Here is a 22,811-nt window from a genome sequence, read left to right on the forward strand (position 1 = left end):
GTGCACGTTAAAGATCAGCGGTCACTACCTGCCCTAAGTAGACGTATTCCCTTACCACTTCCAGGGCCTCGCTACTGTATTGTAAACCGGTTTTCCTTTTTCGGGGACTGTGTAAAATTACTTGCGTTTTCTGTATATTAATTTTTATACCCACAGCACTGGTCTGCCTCTCTAACTCATTGATAATGCTTCGCAAGGCAATGCCATCAGCGAATCGCAGATTACTAAGGTACTTGCCATTGTCTCCTATCCTCATCTGTTCGCAATCCAGGCCTCTGAATACCTCTCGTAAACATGCGGTGAATGACATTGGCGAGATCGTGTCTCGCTGCCTGACACCCTTGCTTAGTGGAGTGTAACCTCCCGGCTTTTCTATCTCGTTGACGTACAGAAGGGCACGCAGCGGCGCTGCCGAGCTTTGTTTCAGTCATCACGCTCCGTAGACGCGATCGCGGCGCAGCCGCAGTGTGGCGCGTATGTCGTGAATATGGCCATTATTTTATAGAAAAATATGGCAACATCGTCTGAATGGGCCGACGAAGCTCTGCCAAAGGAATAAATAAATGGTTCCTATCTGCAAATCCTTCTTAGATAGTTCGAAGCGCCGCCGCTGCCTGGCGTCGATTTAGTGGAAATCGCCCAATCTAGGGATTTTCCCGGGGTTGCCAGCGAACGTGGGCTTTAACGCTGTTTCGTGAAATCGTACGGGGAAGGCTGATTGTCATGTTTTCGAATTCTGTGCAATCATTTGGGATATTGTTCCTTTTCTCAAATGAGATGTCAAGTTGGATCAAACGTTTCATAAAAGTGCCATCAAGCGTAGGCTTCAAACCCGCTACGCGTTCGAACTTGGACTGACACGTACAAGTGGTCGCATGCTCTTGCGCTTGGACTGTATCGGGTACGGATGGAAGTTGACGATTTCCACAACACAGCGAGAGAGGCTAGCACACGCAGGGAGATGACCTGCGGAGATGTCTCAAGCAGCGGCAGGCTAGGCTAATCTGTTCGCGGTATGGGAGGCCTTAAGAGTGGTAATTTTTTTTCTGCTCACCTCTCCACGCTCTCTGCGACAAACGTTGGACGACGAGTTTTCGGTCGCATAACCGTCATGGTGCTAACTCATTATAAAATACTAATTACCCAAGTTTTGGAACTTGGGCTTCAGGATTAGTGCGTCGGTGTAAAACACTAGATCACCTAAGAACAGCCTGCTGAGATGCTTAGAAAAGGCACTTTTTGTTCAGCTTTTTTTTGGCGGCCTATAAAAAAATCCCGCGAAATGCACAGCCTGCCTTTATTCCAGCGCTCAAAGGGCGTATTCTAGTCGCCGATTCGTCTTGCTGCGCGAAAGAAAAGAGCGTGTTTCAATGTTCGATTTGAATTCATGTCCCGAGTTCTGATCGGGCCGCGATGGTATGATCCCAGATGCCTTGCTTCTTTGTGGATTCGGAGAAGTATTCCGGATCGCCGACTGCAATACTCCATAAATCTTAACTCGCAAGCAGTGTCTCCGATAGGCCTTAGAATTTGTGCTGGCCTCGAGGTACGCATCAGCAACTGCTGGCGCACCGTCGAAGGCCAGTGCCACTCGTCAGATGTCATATTTTTAACAACTTAGTTATTTTTAGTTTGGGCAAGCTGTAAGTATGCAATATGCAATGGTAATTTATTATTTTTAGGAAATACTTGTATGAGTGCGAAGTAAAACATGCTGCTGTCTGGTCTATGCGCCCGCCAGTAATCCAGCATCCATTTAATTCCGGCTGCATTACCAGTATTTCGCAAAACGCTTGGCTGACGTGATTTGGGACACCATGCACATTTATCACCTAGCAACATGACTCGCACTTATAGCCACACGCACACACTGCAAGTGTTCTTTCTGCTCACACACAGAAACTTTATCGATGTCGTTCAGTACACGCTTTGCACCGAAGTTCGGTGTTCGTAGGCAAACGTGACAACACTCGGATTACAGTCGTTCACCACACGTAGGTACACTCCCGTCCATGACACGTATACTCTACTAGTGAAGCGCGCACTGTGCAAGGCGATCCGCGCTGTCCACGCGTAGAAAGTGGGCAGGAAAGTCCGCCTGGAGCATACCCGCATTCAAGTTGGTGTTGTCCATTTGGTGCTGTTATAAGCTAAGCTCGCATGGTCGCAAACCTGAGATCCCGCCCCATGAGCGCAACGTCTGTAAGCGAAGTACTTGGCACAGACGATGTTGTGCACTCCAGCTTGAAGACACGAGCTTGGTGGCCGATCTGTCGGCGAGTAAGCGGGAGGGCGACGGAGTAAGATGCGCTAAAGAAACGTTGCTGTGCGCCGGTGTCCGCGAATAAACGAGCCCGGGTTTCTGCAGGCTGCGTGAAGTGCGTCGCGAGGTTGCGCTTGTGTGTAAGACGTCCAAAACAGTGGTCACATTCTCCCCAACAGAAGCTTCACGCAGCGCTCTCTCGACAGCACGGTTATACAAGAATGGCTTTATGTCGTCTGACATCTCGGCTGCCTGTTCTACAACAGAAAAACAAAAAGCATTATCTCGTGGTCGACAGTAGACGTAAGCATGAAATGCTTTGCAGCACCGGCGTAGCACATAAATTTGGAGACTGAACCTCGTTGCAAGGCAAGGTCTCGGCCAAACGCAACCATCCATCCGCAGCGCCGCTTGGGTGGCATGGTGCAATGCCCTCACTGTTTACGACGGGTTCCGCGCAGAACGATGGCGCCATGGCGCCGCACGAAACCGCGGACGAGCGGATTGCACAACGCGCGCTCTGTTCGCCACACGTCGCGAGGACCGCGTGCGCAGCTCCGGCTGCAGGGCAGAATGTAGGCTTCCTTCACGCCGCACGCTGGCTTCGCCCACCATGGGACCACGAAGACGCGGTTGTTGACGCATGCGCAGCTCCGGCGGCAGCGCAGCACATAGGCAACAGGGGGCAGACAGAAAGGTTCTCCAAAGGTCGTTTAGATTCGCCTCCGGGTGACCTGCGGCGCGCCGACAATGGAAGCTAAAAGCATTTCAGGCTTAAAAGACCATGGACCGACGGGCCGTCCCATGAGCGACGAAACTGCTGTCGGCATGGCAAGGTTGCGGACTGTGCGCGCATGTGCAACGTGCTATCGGTCTCTTTCGAAAGCACTTTGGGCGCTTTCGGTGAGGTGGGGTGGAAACACTCCATTATTGTTGGGCCCCTTTGAAGAGAGCAAGTACGAAATAGGCCTGAGACGTTCGCGACACCTTTTCTCGGTACCGGGATGACTGCGGCCACATGGCAACACCACGCTACTGAACCCCCCTCCCCCCTCGATCCTCCCAAAAAACAAGACACACACACACACACAGCGCACACAAGCGGAGTGGTCACAGTGGGGTAACACCAGAGTCGAAGGACATCTTCGTCTTGTTCTCGGACTTTCCTTGCATAATTCGCAGGAGTGACACGCGGGTCCACTTCTCTTGGAGATCACAGTGCGCAGCCCGAGTTTGACAGCGGGGCAGGACAATTGGAATCACAGGTGCACCGATGCCACTCCAGCCTTCTCAGGGAGGAGGTCGCCGTTTCTGACAGGCATGCCCACGGTGTTGTTCACCGTCACTGAATCTCCGCGCGGCTGTTTCTTCTTGGTACTGCCTCTGCTGCTGCTGCCGCTGTTAGAAGGCGCCGCCGTGACAGCAGGCTGCGTCGCTCTGAGGCTGCAGCCGAGCAGCTTCTCGATGAAGTCCTTGCACAGTTTGCGGAACGGCGCCTCGAAAGCCAAGTAGAAGATGACGGCCACGCCGATGCTGATGGCGAGGTTCCCGGAGAACAGGTACAGCTGCGAAATGGGAGAGAAGAAATGTAATTTTGTCTGAGCATCGAACATATTTCCCTTAAATAACGACAAACTAAAATATTTCGTGGCTGCCCCACAGCATTTCGCGGAACCACGTGAAATATCTTATGGTGTATTCTCTGGTCGCTTTAGACCGCTCTAGAGCACTCTGAGAGGCGACCGCACATTGGCTGGTTGAAACCGGCTGCTCTGACTACATTCGGTTAGTTCTTTCTGAGTTCTCGCCTGCTGCTCAGAGCGCTCTGACGTGCTCCGAGAAAAAAAGTAGGAGCGGCTCTGAGATGCCCGTGACAGAGCCACTTCCTCCATTTCGCTAAAGCGGTGGGAGGCCTCGGCGTTCCCTTACGCATATCCAGGAGCAAGTGTAGGCTTTTGACGCAGTCACGCCGTTAATGTAGCGTCCTTGCTGCGTTGTGTTTTGCGGGTGCTGCGCTTTGTGAGCCACCATCTCCAAGAGACGTCGGATAACTATGCGAGGAGCGTGGTCTGTGTTGCTGTCACATGACAACAGCGATTCCAGCAGCAGCTCAGACGAGGACGACAGTGCTATCCAATAGGCGATGTTCGAAACATGAGCGTCCCGTGGGACGGAGAGCCGGGGTAGCGATCGATATAGGCTAAGCGGCGACCGCGATGCAGGCTGTTGTTGACACCAGCAGCCACCAGCAGCGATGCCGCGTCGTGGTTCCGGAAGTTACGTCCTTCTTTAGCTTCCTGCGCTTCCGCTCTAAAAACTCGCTGACCATTCGGCTTGACTAGTGTCGCTACGCTCTCAGAGCAAGAGCGGCTCCCACTATGCAAAATCCTGACCGGATCACGGGAGCGACCAGTCGAAGACACCATTAGAAATGAGTTTTTTTCACTAGTTCAAACAATGCCGAGTCGCAGCACAGCCACCACGCTTGTGTGTGCTGCTTCTACTAGTGGTTTGGACGCCCCTCGCGACTAAGTTGGGACAGTGGAGACTTTAATACGTTGAGTTTTAAATAAAAAAAACGTTGATTTTGAGCTATGAGGCACGTAAAGCATGCTATGGAACCACACTTTGATGACAATGGCAAATACTGAACGAAAAACCTGCTCGTACTGACTTGCGAAAAAGGCAGGAATATCGGGCACATGAGCGACAGTATCGCTGGCTCTCATGAGCCGTTATTAAAAAAGAATAATTTATTTCTGCAGATTGAGCACACGTACACACAATATATCAACTTCATGAGGTTGTCTGCCGAGGTAAGCCGTGCAAAAGATGCTTTCATGACGCCCGACATGGGCCCTTTGATCTACACACAAACAGCATGACCTATAGAACGGTATCAATATTTTTCCGAACGTAGTGTTCACTCTCAGTCGAAAAAAATATGTGAAGGCTAGAGTCGGAAGTTTTTCGCACGCGGCAGCAGAGACAGCGATGTCGTAGACACTCAGCTTACGCAGGCTTCTTATTACTTCATTGCAGGTTTGTAGTGATTTATTTTGCCAACCGCTGCTCCGCTGTCACTGCTGCTTTGTGTTGGAATTGCCTGCTTTTGTACTTTGCATTCATGCATGTGTTTGTATCTGTGCCCAATGCCGTCCGGAAAACATTACTATCTCTGATGTGAAAATCCTGTAGAATCATGTGAAGGATCAATTTCATGTCAGACTTGCTGACGACGATGTCACCTAGAGACAGTTCCTTAAAAACCCGTGGCAGTTCGGACAGAAAGAACTGGAAGTGCCCTAACTGCAAGCCTACTCTTTAGGACACCCAAGAGCAGGATTTGAGAAATAACGCAAATATAGACGTTGCTGTTATTCACTGAAAACTTGACTTTCTTATCCAAATGAACACTGAGGTCGACAAACTAGTATGCGCTGTTAGTCATAAAGACGATAATGAAAAGGCGATTCCGCATGTCTCAAACCAGTATTACACATTGCCTATGGAAATCAAGGAGCAAAACAAAAGCATCCGTGACATCGAAAAGAAAGTTTCAAAAGTTGAGGATGAAAGAACATCAAGCGAAGTTAAACAACCCAAACTTGAATTGAATGACATGGAACAATACAACCGCCTGAGAAACATGGAAGTACATGGCAACGGACCGATAATGAAAAACTTTGAATGAGGTAAACAAGATAGGGAAGGAACTTGAACTTCCAGAGCTGATCCACAGTGACGTGGAAGCTATGCATTGATTGCTTCCTTGATTGATTGTTCGGTTTTGCTCGCGACGGACTACGGACAAGTGACTGGCGAAGAGAAATGTAGAGCGTGACACAAAGACGTGTACTTTCATGAAAACGTGATGGCAGCGTACCGGAAACTACTTTTTGTACAGTTTTTGTTTTTGTTCCCAAAGAATCCTCTGACGTCTATCTAGACAATCTGAGCGATTACGGTTACTCCTTTCACTGAACGAAACTGCTACAAACTTTATTCTTTTGGTTTGCTGCTAGAAAAAAAATGATGCGGTTGTTCCCAACAAGTTATTCTTTTTTCATCTCTATGCTAGGGGTTTAGGGAACAAGCATGGGGTTGTGACCGAATTGTTGAATACCTTGAATATCAGCTTCGACGTCATTGCTTTCTCAGAAGTCTGGTTCAACTCTGATAGTGACATGAACTGCATACCCGGTTATCAGTGTGTTTCCTTTTATCGCGACAAAGGACGACAGGGTGGCGTAACATTTTATTTTGCACCAGATATGTCCTACGCAGTACTGGAAGAATTTACTGTTACACTGCCTCACGTTGAGTGTTTAGTAGCAAAATCAATTTATTTATTTATTCCTTTATTTATTTGCTCTCAGGGCCGAAGGATTAGAGAGAAGTAGGTAAAAAAATAATAACAGAATTAGTACAGTATTACCATGTTACATAATCGTTAAATGCGTTCTTAAACAGATAGGCGTCTCCAGTGGAGGCGATGGAAATGGGAAGGTGGTTCCTTTCCTTAGATGTCTTGGGTATGAAAGATGAAAAATTCAGGTTGGTGCGACTGCTGGGCACGTCAGCCTTGAACTGGTGGTCGCTGTGTGACGAGATACGCATATGACGGTGGCACAAGTAGCGAATCTCCGAGATGAGGGTTAGAATAGTAGATTTTGTGAAAAATACATATACACGCAATTGCACGACGACTGGAAGATCAGGCAAAATTTAGATTTGACTTCATTTGAGATACACTTTGTGGGGACCTGCCCTGCTGCCCCCTGAGTTTGCTTTCCCTCGAGGCACCGTGCAGCGGCAGTCTCACCTCGAGGCTGAGCGCATTCCCTTGTCAGTTACATTAACTGGCAAGAGAGGGCGCCAGCATCGCTGCGCGGGAGACTGCCAACGCCCGCGCGTGGGAGAGGGGGCATGGGGGGCTTCGGCTGGGATCGTCGGCGCGGGCGGACGTGTCGCTCGCGGCTCCGCTCTTCGCCAGCGGGGTGAGGAAGCGACGGGGAGGCAGGCTCTCGTACCCGTCCCGTCCGGCCTTCGGAGTATATATCCCTTGCCATAGCGCGGGCGAACATTCGCTCGGAATCTTGCTGGTGAGTCGGACGATCTCGATTCATTAGCGTACCTTGTTGCTAGCTGGCGTTATTGTTTCTGTAGCAATAAATGCCTGTTTGTCCGCCAATGTGTCGTTCCTTTGTTCCCTCAGCAAGGCCCGCCATGGTCGGCGAGCGCTCGGTAGCGTACGCGACCACGGGGTGGGGTCCGGGCGGCTTTGAACCGTGTCAGCCGCGATTGAGTGGGGAGAACGTACTTATCTCCTCGATTCAACCCCATATCTGGCGCCCAACGTGGGGCCTGCTCTTGGAACATTGGACGACTGTCGGTTCGGTTCGCGGAACGCTCTTTGTCCGGACTTGACAAGTGCTAGGCCTAGAGTGAATTTTGATCGCTAGGACCTGCGGCATGCTTTCTTGAGTGCGAGGTGTATTGCGCTGCAGCATGTTTGAACTTTTCGACATGCTCAGCACATTTTGTTCCCTGGAGATTCTTCGCGAGAATCACTTGGTCCGCATCGAGGGAGCGCGAGGCCTAGCGCCCGCGGAGTCGCCGAGCCCGAAGCGAGTGAGTACGGAAGCAGCGTGGGTGGTCCGAGTTTCTGTATATATTTTCTCTACTGTCTCTTTTTCGACTCTGGGAGTCGCGGCTCCGGGAGCCGGGTGGCCTGGGGCCACGGGTGCCGCTACGAGCTTGCTGGTATTGCAGCTCGGCACCGGGCGCTCCGACACCGTCTGATACGGTGGGCGCCGACCGCTCAGAAGCTGCTTTGTGCAGTGAGCGGGGTAGGACCACCCCACAAAGCTGACGTCTTCTCGCGGCGGCGCGCACATAACCCGTTTCGGGTCTTTGTTGTGGTCACGGTCGTTGTCGGAGTGGTAGTTAGGCCTGAGCCTTTTCGAAGCTGCCTGCACCACGTCAGAAGAGGCACGACCACCGGACCATATCGTTGAGAGGGGGCGCGCTTTGCTGCCCGCCCGTTTTTTTGTAACCTCGCACGAACTGAGCAGTCTCGTTCAACTCAAGAAAGGGCTTTGTTCACTCGAACTTTGCGTTTGCACAGCCGCCGACACGTTTTGCTAGCGAGTTAGGCATTGTGCCACGAGGCCCTTGCGGATGCCGTTTCCCCTCCCGTGACCTACGTTAAAGGCGCGCCGAGAGCGTTTCGGCAATTTTGCAGATCCGGTGGAGCCACCCAGGCTTGCTGTCCGGTGCACATCGTCTTGCTGCCACCTGCTGCGACGGGGCGGCCTGTATCTTGTTCGCCGCATCCATCCGGGGCAGCTGTGGCGAGACCAGTCAGCAGTCACCTCCGGCTGCTGTTGCCCTGGTGACTACTGCAGGATCCTGACCTGCAGTTTTCAAACCGGCCTTCGATTCGCGGGCCTGCGGACACGGTAGTCCGCGGGCCATACGAGTCGTCCCAGCGGAGACCTTCACGCCGCCTTCGGAATACCGCGGAAGTCTTCGTGGACGCTGTCGGCGTGACCTCCGCTGCAAGACGTGCCTCAAGGACATGAAGACCAGGAGACTCCTCCATAGCATGTTCTTTCAGGCGCGTGGGCCTATTTAAGGTTGGGGGGATGTGGGGACCTGCACTGAAGCCCCCTGAGTTTGCTTTCCCGCGAGGCACCGTGTAGCGGCAGTCTCACCTCGAGGCTGAGCGCATTTCTTTGTCAGTTACATTACCTGGCAAGATAGGGTGCCAGGATCGCTGCGCGGGAGACTGCCAAAGCCCGCGCGCAGGAGAGGGGGCTTCGGTTGGGATCGTCGGCGCGGTCGGACGTGTCGCTCGTGGCTCCGCTCTTCGCCGGCGGGGCGAGGAAGCGACGGGAAGACAGGCTCCCATACTCGTCCCGTCCGGCCTTCGGAGTATATATTCCTTGCCCTAGCGCGGGCGAACATTCGCTCGGAACCTTGCTGGTGAGTCGGACGACCTCGATTCATTAGCGTACCTTGTTGCTAGCTGGCGTTATTGGTTCTGTAGCAATAAATGCCTGTTTGTGTCAGCCAATGTGTCGTTCCTTTGTTCCCTCATCAAGGCCCGCCGTGGTCGGCGAGCGCTCGGTAGCGTACGCGGCCACGGGGTGGGGTTCGGGCGGCTTTGAACCGTGTCAGCCGCGATTGAGTGGGGAGAACGTACTTATCTCCTCGATTCAACCGCACATCTAAAAGTCACGGTTTTCCGAGTGCGCGCGGCTGCGTCGTTCCGGTGAATTCGGTCGACCGCCTCCTTGGCGCCGGCTGCGATGGCTTGGAGGCCAGGTCCATGGCTGCGCCCCTGAGGTACTGGGTCAGGTGGCTTCAGGGGCAGGGCTGCGGCGCTTTATGGTTGAGGCTGCTGTTGGGCTGCCCTGGCATACCTGGTCAGCAGGCAAGGACCCAGGGTTGCGGTGGTAATGGGGCCCCGCAGGCGGTGGCGCATAGTCGGCGGGTGGGCAGCTCCGATGATTTGAGATGTGGGGTTGAATCGAGGAGATAAGTACGTTCTCCCCACTCACTCGGGGCTGACACGGTTCAAAGCCGCCCGAACCCCACCCCGTGGTCGCGTACGCTACCGAGCGCTCGCCGACCACTGCGGGCCTTGCTGAGGGAACAAAGGAACGACACATTGGCTGACACAAACATGCATTTATGGCTACAGAAGCAATAACGCCAGCTAGGAACAAGGTACGCTAATGAATCGAGGTCGCCCGACTCACCAGCAAGGTTTCGAGCGAATGTTCGCCCGCGCTAGGGCAAGGAATATATACTCCGGACGGGATGAGTACGGGAGCCTGTCTCCCCGTCGCTTTCTTGCCCCGCCGGCAAAGAGCGGAGCCGCGAGCGACACGTCCGCCCGCGCCGACGATCCCAGCCGAAGCCCCCCATGCCTCCTCTCCCGCGCGTTGGCTTTGGCAGTCTCCCGCGCAGCGATCCTGGCACCCTCTCTTGCCAGTTAATGTAACTGACAAGGGAATGCGCTCAGCCTCGAGGTGAGACTGCCGCTGCACGGTGCTTCGCGGGAAAGCAAACTCAGGGGGCTACAGGGCAGGTCCCCACATCTTGCAGTTCGATGGTAGTTAGAAAAAATGAAACCAACGGCCAAATTTTGGATTGATTCGATCTTTCAATTAGCGAGTTAAGGTGTAGATCTCATACCGATGATGCGTATTCGAGTTTAGTGCTGACTAGAGTTTAGCAGAGTGCAAGTTTCATGTTAGTGGGCGCCATTGAAAAATTGGGTCGTAAGTAACCGAGTGTGCGATTAGCGGTGATTCTTATGTAGTTCACGTGAGTTTGCCTAGGAAGATTACTACAAAGGTGCCCACCAAGGTATCTGTAACAAGGAACCTGGGTTAATGAATTGTCATTACGCAAACATTATCACAAAAACCTCATTAGGAGCATTACGCAATTATCCTGAATTCGCATATAGTGATGTTAAGCTTCCTTAGCCAAGTGTCACACCAAGAAGAAATCTGATTAGGTCCGGACTTGAGGGAAAGGCGGTCTGGGGGGCTTGTGATCTGATGGTAAATAACGCAGTCATCAGCAAAAAAAAATTTATGAAAGAAGATACGCTATTTGGTAAATCATTAATAAAAATAAGATAGAGCAGCGGGCCTAGCACCGATCCCTGTGGAACACCAGAAGGTACACCGCAAGCATTAGAGCGGTTACAAGTTGAGTGCGGCTAGACAAGAAGCATTCAGTCCATCTTAAAACGTTAGGATCACTGTTAAGCTTTCTTAGTTTCAGAAGTAGTAGTCTGTGGCAACCAGTGTCAAACGCCTAGGCGAAATTAATGAAAATGCAGTCGATGATGAGTGAAGAATCAAGGGCCAAAAACAATTCATTTGTGAAGGTTAAGAGCTGACTTTCACATGAGTACTGCATTCGAAATCCGAGCTGGTGGACAGTGAAAAAAGACAGCTTCAGGAAAAGTTATGATGTGTGTATAAATAACGCGCAGTTTTCAAGGAATGCTTGTTTATGAAATCGGTCTATAATTGGTAGGAGAATGAGCGTCATCCCGATGTGAAAACAGGAACCACCTTTCCGACTTTTCAGTCATCCAGAAGTTCGCCACATTCCAAGGAGTGCGATAGAAGTTTGGATAACAGCATCGATGAATATGCTTCAGTGTTGTTCAAAAACTGCCAGGATTATTCCATGATCGCCCAGTGAGCAAGATAACTTAATGCCACGTATTAATTTTGCAGATTCCAGTCCAATCTGTGATGACAAAATCCACAGATGGGTAACTGAACTGAGAAATGATAGGAAGGGTGGAGGGAACATTTTTCAAAAGGACGATGCAAATGTCTCGTTTAACAAAGTACAGCCACTTTATTTGGCGACAAGAGTTTTGTCAGAAGCAAGTAAATTCATCGGATTCCTGTCATCACCTTGAAAAACATTCCAAAATTTTCACGGGTTTGAAGCAAGCATCGACGGCAGCGTTTGTTCGAAAAATGTGCGCTTTGCAATTGAAAGTGTGTCAGCATATGCCGCTGCCGCGTGATGATAAGCCTCCCATATTTCTTCGCGCACAGATGACTAGGCTCTCCGGAAGATACGTTTTTTTTTGTTCAGGAGATGGTTTAATGATTGTGCAAACCAAGGTGCATTGGCGCCGTTTTTTATTCTGCGCAGGGAATAAATTGGTTAGTAACCTGGATTGTTTTAGATTTTAAGGCGAGGCAATTTTCCTGCATTGATCGCCGAGAAAACGTTCGAAAGAATTCACTTGAAAATTCCGCTAGCTCTGTGTTAATACAAGCATAGTCACCTTCCCCATAGAATCTAAAAAATTTTCTAGTAACTTGCTTGAGAAGTGATAAGCTTGATATACTAAAATGAATAATAGAACGATCAATGAAGCCAGGCAGAAGTGAAAGTGAGTGAACAAGGTCCGTAGGAGAAGTAAGTACTAGGTCAAGAACACTAGCCCTATAGACTGAGTAATGCGCGTTGGACTGTTGACTAGTTTACAAAGATCAAAATCAGAGCATGTGTCAAGAAAGAAGATGCATTCGGGGGACCTACATTATTTCACACCATACTGGTGTGTGTCTTTACAAGGAAATAAAAAAACTAAACTAAATTATTTCCATGCAACGTTCATAAAACATGACGCACAATACCTCAGGCACACACATTTATTTATTTATTTGAAATACCTTACAGGCCCGTAGGGCATTGTGTAAGGGGGTAAACATCAAGATCAAATTTAGAAGGGGACAAACAAAAACAAGGAAACAAGGCAAAATACATGGTCAGTAAAAATTTTAAACACCTCAGTATAATACAGAACAGTTGACATAGGAACACAAGACAGAAATAGGAAGAAATGATAAGTAAAGGTAAAGTTGACATAGGAACACTGAAATAAATCCAAAAAAGGGACCCAGGGTACATCACATAAAAAATAAAACTAAGAAGCACATCGCGCGTTTACGAGTGTCAACAAAATTTGGAAACAGAAATACAAACAAAAAGAGAGAAAAAGTAAGCGAAATGCGTTACAGAAAAGTAAAAGAGATTGCATCAACATGTTAAGATGGCTTCAGTGAAATGTGCAATGAGTTGGTGATGGAAGGTATCAGGATTAGACAACGAGGCGATGTTGTCTGGGAGGTTAATGCATAATCTGATTGCTAGCGGAAGCGTTGATGAATTGAAAGCTAATGTGTCACCACAGATGCATGCAAAACAGATGACTGTGCAATTTTTTTGGATGTGCGAGATATGACATTTAGGTGAAATGAGCATGATCTATTGGAGTGCACGTACTTGTGAAATAATGTTATCAAAGCGATGTCACGGCGTATGCCTAAATATTGCAAAGAAAGATTGGTTTTAATCTGAGTGACGCTTGAATGGTAGTTATAGTTTTTAGAGATGAATTGGGCTGCCCTATTTTGAATGGTTTGTAATGTGGTGACCATGTTGTTGTAATAGGGACACCACATGGAGGAAGCGAACTCAAGCTGTGGTCGAACAAATGTTAGGTATGCGAGTTTCCGAACATTAGCAGGAGAATTTCGTAAGTTACGGCGTATGCACCCTAATGACTTTGAGGCCACAGCGCATATGGATGTGATATGAAAAGACCATGAAAGATCGGACGAGAGGTTAACACCAAGGTATTTGTAAAAGGATACATGGCAGAGTAAGTCATCTTGAATATGGTATGTATAGTTAGAATTGTTATGTTTCAGGCTGAACGAGATGATTTTACATTTTGATACGTTAAGGGTCATTAACCATTTATTGCACCAATTATTAATAAGAAGATCTGATTGGAGTACCAGATGGTCGTTAGCAGATTTAATAGGGCGGTAGATAATACAACCATCCGCGAATATTCGCGTAGAAGAAGATACGTTATTAGGTAAGTCGTTTACATATATAAGAAATAATAAAGGGCCGAGTGCACTGCCCTGCGGCACACCGGAGGTAACTGGGGAAAGGTTAGAGGACAAATTATTAACAAATACGAACTGTTGGCGATCTGTGAGGAAGTTACGAAGCCATGATAAAGTTAACGAGTCTAGACGGTGTGATGATAATTTTCTAATCATGCGGCAGTGAGCTATGCGGTCGAAGGCTTTGGCAAAATCAAGAAATATACAATCAGCAGGTTATCGTTCATATTAAAATGCAAGTCAGTGGTTAGTTCGAATAATTGTATTTCACAGGAATGACCCTTTCTAAACACATGTTGATTACGGTAAAAAAAAGTTATTGTGCTCAAGATGACAGAAAACATGAGATGCAATTATATGTTCTAGCATTTTGCAGCATATGCACGTGATAGATTTGGGCAATAGTTTTCGACTGAGATTTTCTTTCAAGTTTTAAATATAGGCATGACTTTAGCTATTTCCAGTCATAGGGATGAATTCCTGTAGTTAGTGATTGCTGAAAAATATGGAATAAAAATTTACTACTCACTGAAATGGTATTTTTTAATATTTTAGAATGAATGCCATCCATACCAGCTGAAGTATATATCTTAAGATTATTTATGAGATACATAATGCCTTCCTCAGTTATTTCAATGGCTTTCATGTAGCGATAATCGAGATCGAGAACTTCGGGTAAATTAGAGTGGTCCTCAGAAGTGAACACAGATGAGAAGAAGGTGTTAAATATTGCAGGACACTCATTGTTTGGAATGGGGCTGTTGTTAGTTTGTAAGCAAAGGGAACTAGTGTCATGACTAGGGCATACCTGCTTCCAAAACTTTTTAGGATTAGTTTTCATAAGTGATGGAAGGTCGTGTGTGAAATATTTATCAGTTGCTGATGATAAGGCAGAGCAGTAATGTTTTAGACAGGCACTGTAACTGTCCCAAGCAGAATGGGTACCCGCACGCTTAGCAGTCCGGTATAGCCTCTTTTTCCTGTTCCTTAGTTGCTTAAGTTTCTTTGTAAACCAAGGGTTAGTTTTATCTTTGGTAATTGTGATCAGAGGAAAATACTGGGTTACCAAGGATGAAACGTAGTCTTTAAAGAGTATCCAGTTTCCTTCAATGCTCCAGCTGTTAAATGAGGGTAGAAATTCATGGTAAAAGAAGGTTTGGAGTTCAGTGTTGACAGCTCTGAAGTTAGCTTTACTGTAGTAAATTTTTTCGTCACATAGCCCATAAATCGAACCGGAATGTCTAAACTTAGTTGAAGTAAATGATGATCACTAAATTCTTCCAAGTGTCTGACTTCTCGTATCGTAACGGGTGCTGTTGTTAGTACTAGATCTAAAATGTTTTTTTCGCGGGTAGGTTCCTTAACGATTTGAAAGAGGTTGTAATCGAGGTGTCAGGTTACAAAATTCTATTTAAATATGACAACATGATGATAGTTGAGCCCAGTTGATTAAGGGGTAATTAAAATCTCCTGTGAGATAGATGCTATCAGTAGCATAGTTCGGTTGCCTTAGTAATACTGATGCGCAGCTCATTAACGAAAGACTGACTAGAATCAGGTGGACGGTAACAAGCGCCTATCAATAACTTAATAGAAGACATTAGACAGGCTGCCCAATTTCAAGATTTGATTTGGTGTTGATTACATATGATGATATTGCCTTCTTTATTCCCAGAAGAACGCCACCGCCTCTTTTATCAATACGATCACGCCTGTATATGTTGTATGAATATGCACCAGGAAGAATTTCATCGTCGGTAATGTTAGGATTCAACCATGTTTCAGTAAGTATGACGATGTGCGATTCGCTATAGGCCAGATTATATGTACCTCCTCGCATTAGAACTACTATGGTATGCAGATGACCTCCTATATGCTGTATCTGTTTTTATCAATAAACTTCCTTTCATCAACACCCTGTCTAAGGATTTCAAAACTGCTCGTTCATGTAAAAGTGTTATTAGAATTTATCTTCTTTCAACTGTTTTTACTTTACATCCGTTTCAATTACCCCATTAGCGAGAGGCGTTAGGTTTCATGTCCTTGGTGCTTTGTTATTTGTTGCGTTATTCAAGAGTTATTTTGCATTCCATCAAATGCATTGGTTCCTGTTCTGTATTAATACATTTATGCTTTTTGAAACATCGCCGCACAAAGTTGCTGCAAACGTATCCCTGGATTTTGTATCTTTATATGGTGCCCACAGCCACATCAGGCAGCCGTATCTCACTTCAGTTCTGGGCTCCAAGATTTTTGATAATCCAAAAAATAAAATTGCTATCCCCAGTCCAAAAAAAGCATTGACGAAACCGCGATGAATCGACATTAAAGGACTATAGACACCTAATTTTATTGCGCGCTTTCTTCTGTCAAACGATGCGTTCGACATTAAAATACATGGATTACCGGCAGGTATTTGCCTACAACCGGTAAATAATTTAGAATGGAATTTCTTCTCTAATGCTGTTAAGGTTGCATCAACCGAACGACGACTGTGACGTCAAGTTGATGTTTTGGTCACATGATCCACTAGAAAAACTGCAATATTATCGCTGATATGCCGTTTTAATTCACTGAGACATTTAATCCAGCCTCTTCAAAGACCTGGAATGACAAAAAATGACCTGTCAGCGATTAAATTACAGTTTTTCTAGCGAAGCACGTGACCAAAACATCAACTTGATGTCACAGTCGTCGTTCGGTCGATGAAACCGAAACAGCGCCAAGAAGAAATTAAATTATAAATTATTTAGCGGTCGCACCCGAATACTAAAGGGTGCTACATGCATACGAATGTCTAAGGCATCGTTTGAAAGAAGAAATCATGCAAACAAAAATTTCGTGTCTATAGTCACTAAAAAAGTGTAACAAAACTATTTCGCAAACTGTGATTGGATGAATAACAATGATGAAAACGCTGTATGGGGGGGGGGGGGGGGGGGCAGACACATCACCTCATGAATATAGAGAGATAATGAAGAACACCTTCGGCGAAGTGCCAACAGCCAAACACTTCACTTTCTGGTATTTCTGATGTGATAGCTGCCGAGTGCACGGAAAAAAAGTACAAAATGCATGCACACGTTACGACATTTTATAATCAGGACTGCGAAACAAAAACTTAATATTGGCATAACAGGCGCGAATGCCTTAAAGATAAGGAAGCGGTGACATCCTGGTTCATAAAACATTTTGTGCTTCCCGCCTTTCTTGGTAACCGAGAAACAGCTGTACTTCCTTCGTACCCTTTTTGGTCTGTAGCGTGAAATGGCTTTACACAGGGCTTCGTTCATTACAGACTAATTGAGATCGCTTTCACACACGAGCCTATTTGGCTTGAACCAAACGGCCTCAGTGACATTTGCTGCCTTTTTGAGCAAGCAGTGATGTGATACGAACATCGCAATTCGTGTCCCTGAACGACGCGCTCATCTGCTGATTTTGCAGCGCTTTTCCTGTATGTTCTCTTACCATTGACATGTGGCTCCCGAAGATCCGCTCGCGAATGGTCCACATCTGGAAGTCCAGCACGACGGGGTGCGCCAGGTACACGCCGTACATCAGTCGGCTCAGCGGCAGCCACGCCTTCCAGGACAGCACCTGGTTCACCAGCGCTGCACAGGGCACGGATGGCAGCGCAGCAGCTCCCAGATGCATTTTTTTTTCAAACTTTTCACTACTTTTCATTTGCTTCACTGGGAATATAGTGACGGCATTCGTTAAAAACCGCTTTACTGTTACGATACACTCGCAAAGACAGGTAGGTACGTAGGGTTTAACGTCCCGAAGCTGCTCGTAGGTTATGAGGAACGCCGTAGGGGAGGGCTTCGAATTAGTTTCGACCACCTCGGATTCCTTAGCACGCGCTGACAACGCAAAACACACACGCATTTTGAGCCGCACAACAGGGCCGTAGAATGACCCTACCAAGAGGGTATATTCTGGGCAAAACAGCGAAAAAAAAGAAAAGGAAAGGCGCAGTGGCTGTCTCACTTCTCGATGGACACTGTAACCCCGCCGCAAGAGAAGAGACGAAGGAGGGAATAAAAGATGAATGAGACAGGGATGCCGTATAGTGGTGCGTAAGAGAGTCACAAGTAACGAGTGGAGATGAGAAAAGTGCAGTATAGGGCAGATCTTTAATGCGTTAAAATTAGTAGAGCAATTCTGGGCAAAACACAGCATTGTTGGAAGCCTGGGAGTGAGAGAGCAAAAAAAAAAAATGAAATGGAAAGGCAAAGTGCTTGTCGTACTTCTCGGTGGACACAGTAAACCCGCCATTTAGGAAGGATGAATGAGTGAATAAAAGACGAAATAGAGAAGAGACATGCGGCGCAATGGAACGTAAGAAAGCAAGGTGTGGAGAATGATGGTGAGAAAATGGGAGAGGAGGGTATAGCTTTAATGCGGTAATAATAGTATGATCACTATCGGAAAATTCTGTGTCGTTGGCAGCTTGAATGCACGTTGTGAAAGACAGTGATAACCTCAGAACCTCCACGGAAGACAAAACTGATTGCTACTGGTGATCACATTTTATTAAATAACATGGAAATGATTGAATTGTGAATTGAAACTCTAAATCTGATTTGTGTGGTGAATGCAGATCAACACACAATGGTCAGACAATCAGATTTCGTAATGGAGCACACACCCCTCTGTGCCAATCGATTTGATCACCCGTGGGTGTTTATTTTCTTTTCTTGCTGTGGATGTGGAGATTCTGAGCCTGGTCCTTCAAATTACGAAATGCACATTGACCTTCTCGTCGGGAGGTCACACGGTTGTCTTATCTGCGAGGAAATCACTTGAGGGGAATGGGCGGAGGGGTGCTTTTAATGAAAAATACGCCTCCAGATGTAAAGCGAAATGTCGTAGTCCTTATTGGGCCCACACCTCCGCTCTCGCCTCAGCGAACACCCTTCTCAAAATCTTATAACCCTGCTTCACGGGCGTTTCGAATGCCTTCGAACCGAATGTCATTCGTCTCGACTGCCGTACTTCCGCTGCTACACGAAGATTTTCAACGGCATTCGGTTCAGATGACATTCGAGTCGATGGAGCTCCGCGGAGACATTCCAGAATTTGGAATGCCTTCGAAACGCGAACGCAGCCCGAACCGACCAATAGGCGTCGCCGCCGTCATCGCTTCGCCCCGCCCAAAGCCGCGCGACTGCTTTCGGCTCTGTGGCTGCTCATCTCGACACCCGTTGCTGGCTTTTTCTTGATGTTTGTTTAGAAAATTGCCCATCTTCTGTCTAAGTGCTTGCAGATAGTAGTACACCAATGAACATTTACCGCGTGAGCATGAAATTTCTCCAAGAGTGCGCCGATGAGGACGGTTGGTTGCACTCGTACTATTGTTTACATCGCTGCGTACGAACAGCTAGCGCTCGTTTGCATGGCATAAAACGCATTCTGCGTTTTAGTTCTATTAAATAACCTCTTTTTATTTGTACCGGTTGTGCCAGTGCTTGTTAAAGCAGTGCGACAATCTGTGGAAAGCGCCGATACGATCGCTCGCCTGAGAAACACTTGACAGCCGGGCTGCTGACATCGCGTACGATCGGCGTTTGTCGCTAATTGTCCCGACTTCTTCCGGGATGTCCAGTACTTTATTTTAACCTACTTTATTCATAAGTACGATTGGGGACCATTCGTGCTATTTGAAACGCATAACTTTTATCCACAATATAGCTACGGCGACGACTGCTGCTGGCCGTAAAGCAGTGCTCGGCGGTCTGGGTAACACCGGCGCTTCCCGTTCATCCTATGCGCGCCCTGCGATGTGAGCAAAAGTTGATTTCAGATCACTGTTGTCAAAACTATACTCGTTGATCATTTGCACTCGTTTAAACTTGTGAATTCGCTGTTCACAACCGCCGAATTCCCAGACGTAACCCTGCGGACTCGCTAGGCCTAGTCGTCGCGGAAAGAAATGGAGTCGCCGTCGACTCAAATTAATTTGGCAAGCGCTTACCGCTGGTGAGTGTTCAAGTGTGCACATGTGAAATATACCTGATCGTTTCGCTTATTTTCAATACGGATAAGGTTGAAGCTCGAATATATTCACACCGTCTGTTCATCAGCGTGTTTTCGCTCAGCCGCCGGCCTGCCGAGGACATGAAGGCTGACCGTCCGCCGATCGGATTCGTCGGTGTCGTTGGCCTAGGAAACTTGTTCCACTACAATCATGTGCTGCTGTTGAAGCTGGCAGTGTCGTTGTCGCACCAGTGTGACCGCAGGGACCACCGCCATCGTCATCGTCGTTGTACACTGAAAACGAGCTGAGCAAATTTCAAATGCGTTCGGAAAGTGCATGTAGCACTGCGGGAGTCCGAGGAGCCCGAATGTCATTCCAATTCTCGAATGCCATTCGACTCAGATGTCATTCGTACGTGTCCGTGTAGCACGGGTATTATTTTAAATAAACTCAAGCGCTTTCAACACCACAGACGGTGAAAGAGGCTCACCGCATCTATTGGTGAGGCAGGCGTACACAGTCCATCCGAGCCCCAGCGCCCAGGCGGTTCGGTGCAGGGATGAGTAGAGCAGCGTCTCCAGGTCGGACGCTTCCACGTTTCGGTTCCACTTCCACGTGGCGAAAAGTGACAGGGCCATGCTCAGCGCCGACGCGAGCCATAGCGTCACTTGCGCCACCTGCGCGAGATAAATGCATAACATTCCCAAGATACCCATTAAATATAGTCAGGCCGTTAGCGCCATTTAAACTTCGATATCAGCTTGGGTAGTTTGTAGTTTTATTTATAGTAAATGACACTGCATTTACAAATTCTTGTTTGACTACTCTGAAACACACGCTCGTCATTTTTCACACGCAGCTACCAAGATGGCCCAGTGGCCTCAAAGCGTGCAAGTACCATGGCTGAGGCATTCCGCGTGGAAGATGTTTTCGCAACTATGGTCACTATGACGGCAGTGAGGCTTGCTCGAAATGTTCGCTTGGACGTTCAAATTTCCGTGAATCGTAGGCTGAACATGACCATGTAATTTCGTGCACACAGGGCGTTGCGAGTAATGTATGCCCACAGCGCTGATGTTCAGGGAGCGACACTGAGAAGACACTTCTAATCCGCAGAGCACGCCGTGACGTATGCTCAGTTCGCGGGATTTAGCTGTGCTTCTGCGTCTGGTTAACCAGCACAACCAGTCTGTGTTGCTTGGTTTCGAAACCCAGAGCAAATACATTCCTGCGGCGCTTGTCTTGTTACACGCGCTTTTCGGCTAGCACATCCCACCTTGCGATATGCCGCTGGTACCCGCTGGCATGGTTCATACACGAGTAAATCGACCTTTGCACGTGTTCGTGCGAGTTTCACGCGTGAATTTGGTGTTGAGCTCAGTCAACGTCACAGCGTGTGTGCAGCTGAAGTGATACTAGCAGCAGACTCTATAAGAGCTGACCTTGGTGAGCCTTGTCCCAGGGTACTTGAAGATCAAGAACGCTGTACACATGCCGACCGTGAAAGGTCCCGCGTGGGTGTAGGGCCGCATCACCACGTCTTGGACCATCGCCATCACTCGGCTGGAGGGACCGACAAAACACGACGCCGTGTTAAGGGACAGTGCACAGCAGGCGCTCACCACCCGCAAGTGGCAGCGAATGTGCAAATGTTTTGTTCAAAGAACGAAATTGAGGTGCCTTCTGGTGCAGCCGCATTTTTAATGCGATATAATTAAGGTTGTTATCTTGCAAAAACAACCGGATTTCTCCGGAACTAAATTCTCTGATTCGTCGAGAAGGTCGTGGCGTTCGTCACCAGCACCGCCAGATTTGAAAACCTGAGGACTAGAATGTGCGCGTACCTTCTATAGGATTACCACAAGGGATTATACTAACCACTCCCACTTCTCCACCTTAATCCACGTACAAATACACATTAATCCACCCACAGATCCTCACTGATCTACCATCTAATCCACACTAATCTGCCTGAATCCATTTTCTGATGTGCAACTACTTTCAGAATTTGGCAGGTCCTTTGGAATATATGTTGGAGGTCCAAACTCCGAATGTTATCATGTTTAAGAAGACCCTAAGTAGATAACTTCAACTGAGCCCTCACCTTCGCTCAGCGTAAAGGGGTAACATTGTCGGCGGGTAGCCGGATAATGTCGTTTGCACTCCAATGATGACACCGAAGATGACTACCGCAGCGAACGCGGCCATACCACCAAAGGCTGGTCTCCTGTTACGAGGTCAGGGAATGTGAGGGACAAAAAGAAAGCAATTCTTGTATTGAGCGATTATTTATTTATCCATTAAGAAAAAAAAACTGCAGAATCGTGCAACATTATCGATATCATTACATTTCCAGAGAACACCAAACGTACAAGAAATCGACTAGGAGCGCATCACAGACAATAGCTAACAAAGCAAAGCAGCAAAGAGCTGCGCTCGTCTTATGGAACTCTGCTTCCGTGCAGTGATTCTGACCTTTGTACGCTTACAGACCATTTGAATTCTACGCAAGTATAGCATCAAGAGCACACTGAATACGAAAAATGAATTGCTGTTAGAGTACTGGCACGTAGTGCTCGTTCTAAGGAAAAACAACCTTACAAATAAGAGTTTCAGCTCACCTCATTAAAAGGAAGACGATAAAAAAGAGGCCGCAGTGAAGTTGCCAGTCTGCACTAATGTACCACAAGCTTGGAAGACACTGTGAAAAAAAAGGGGGGGGGGAATAAAGCCGTCTTATAGGGAGTCCCCGTTTGGTGGCACGAGTTGTCCACTAAGTTTACGAATTCCATACGTCGCGCCACCTGTGCATACCCGGTTTTGGTAATGACGACACATTGATCCGGTGCACGGGCGCCGTAAAGTTCTCGCATTCTTTCTCCCATTCTCACGAACGCAGTCAAAATCATGTATTTAGAGACTACCAAGAGGATGTTCTTCTGGTTTTGCGAAGAAATGCGAAAATGCTCACTAAAAGCACATAGTATAGGAAATATGGCAGAAAATTATGGAGTTGAGAAATGTTTGTGGTTCGACTACGGTAAAATATAGACGCCTATTGCACTATCTATATCCGTAGTGAAGC

The 22,811-nt window shown here is 47.7% G+C and overlaps 1 protein-coding gene across 1 annotated transcript in view; it reads right to left on the reverse strand.

Moving 5' to 3' along the window:
• Positions 1-3,378: 3,378 nt before the first annotated feature.
• Positions 3,379-22,811, reverse strand: part of LOC144116157 (nose resistant to fluoxetine protein 6-like) — a 327,068-nt gene continuing 307,635 nt past the window's right edge. The window contains exons 10-15 of the mRNA XM_077650865.1: positions 22,348-22,427; positions 21,831-21,953; positions 21,169-21,289; positions 20,217-20,403; positions 17,215-17,357; positions 3,379-3,828 (exon numbers count right to left, since the gene is read on the reverse strand). Of these exons, the coding sequence (XP_077506991.1) occupies positions 3,523-3,828; positions 17,215-17,357; positions 20,217-20,403; positions 21,169-21,289; positions 21,831-21,953; positions 22,348-22,427 (960 nt within the window). The 3' untranslated portion in view covers positions 3,379-3,522. The remainder of the gene's footprint in view (positions 3,829-17,214; positions 17,358-20,216; positions 20,404-21,168; positions 21,290-21,830; positions 21,954-22,347; positions 22,428-22,811) is intronic.

The sequence above is a fragment of the Amblyomma americanum genome, chromosome 1 (assembly GCF_052857255.1).
Source record: "Amblyomma americanum isolate KBUSLIRL-KWMA chromosome 1, ASM5285725v1, whole genome shotgun sequence".
In the NCBI taxonomy this organism is placed as follows: domain Eukaryota; kingdom Metazoa; phylum Arthropoda; class Arachnida; order Ixodida; family Ixodidae; genus Amblyomma; species Amblyomma americanum.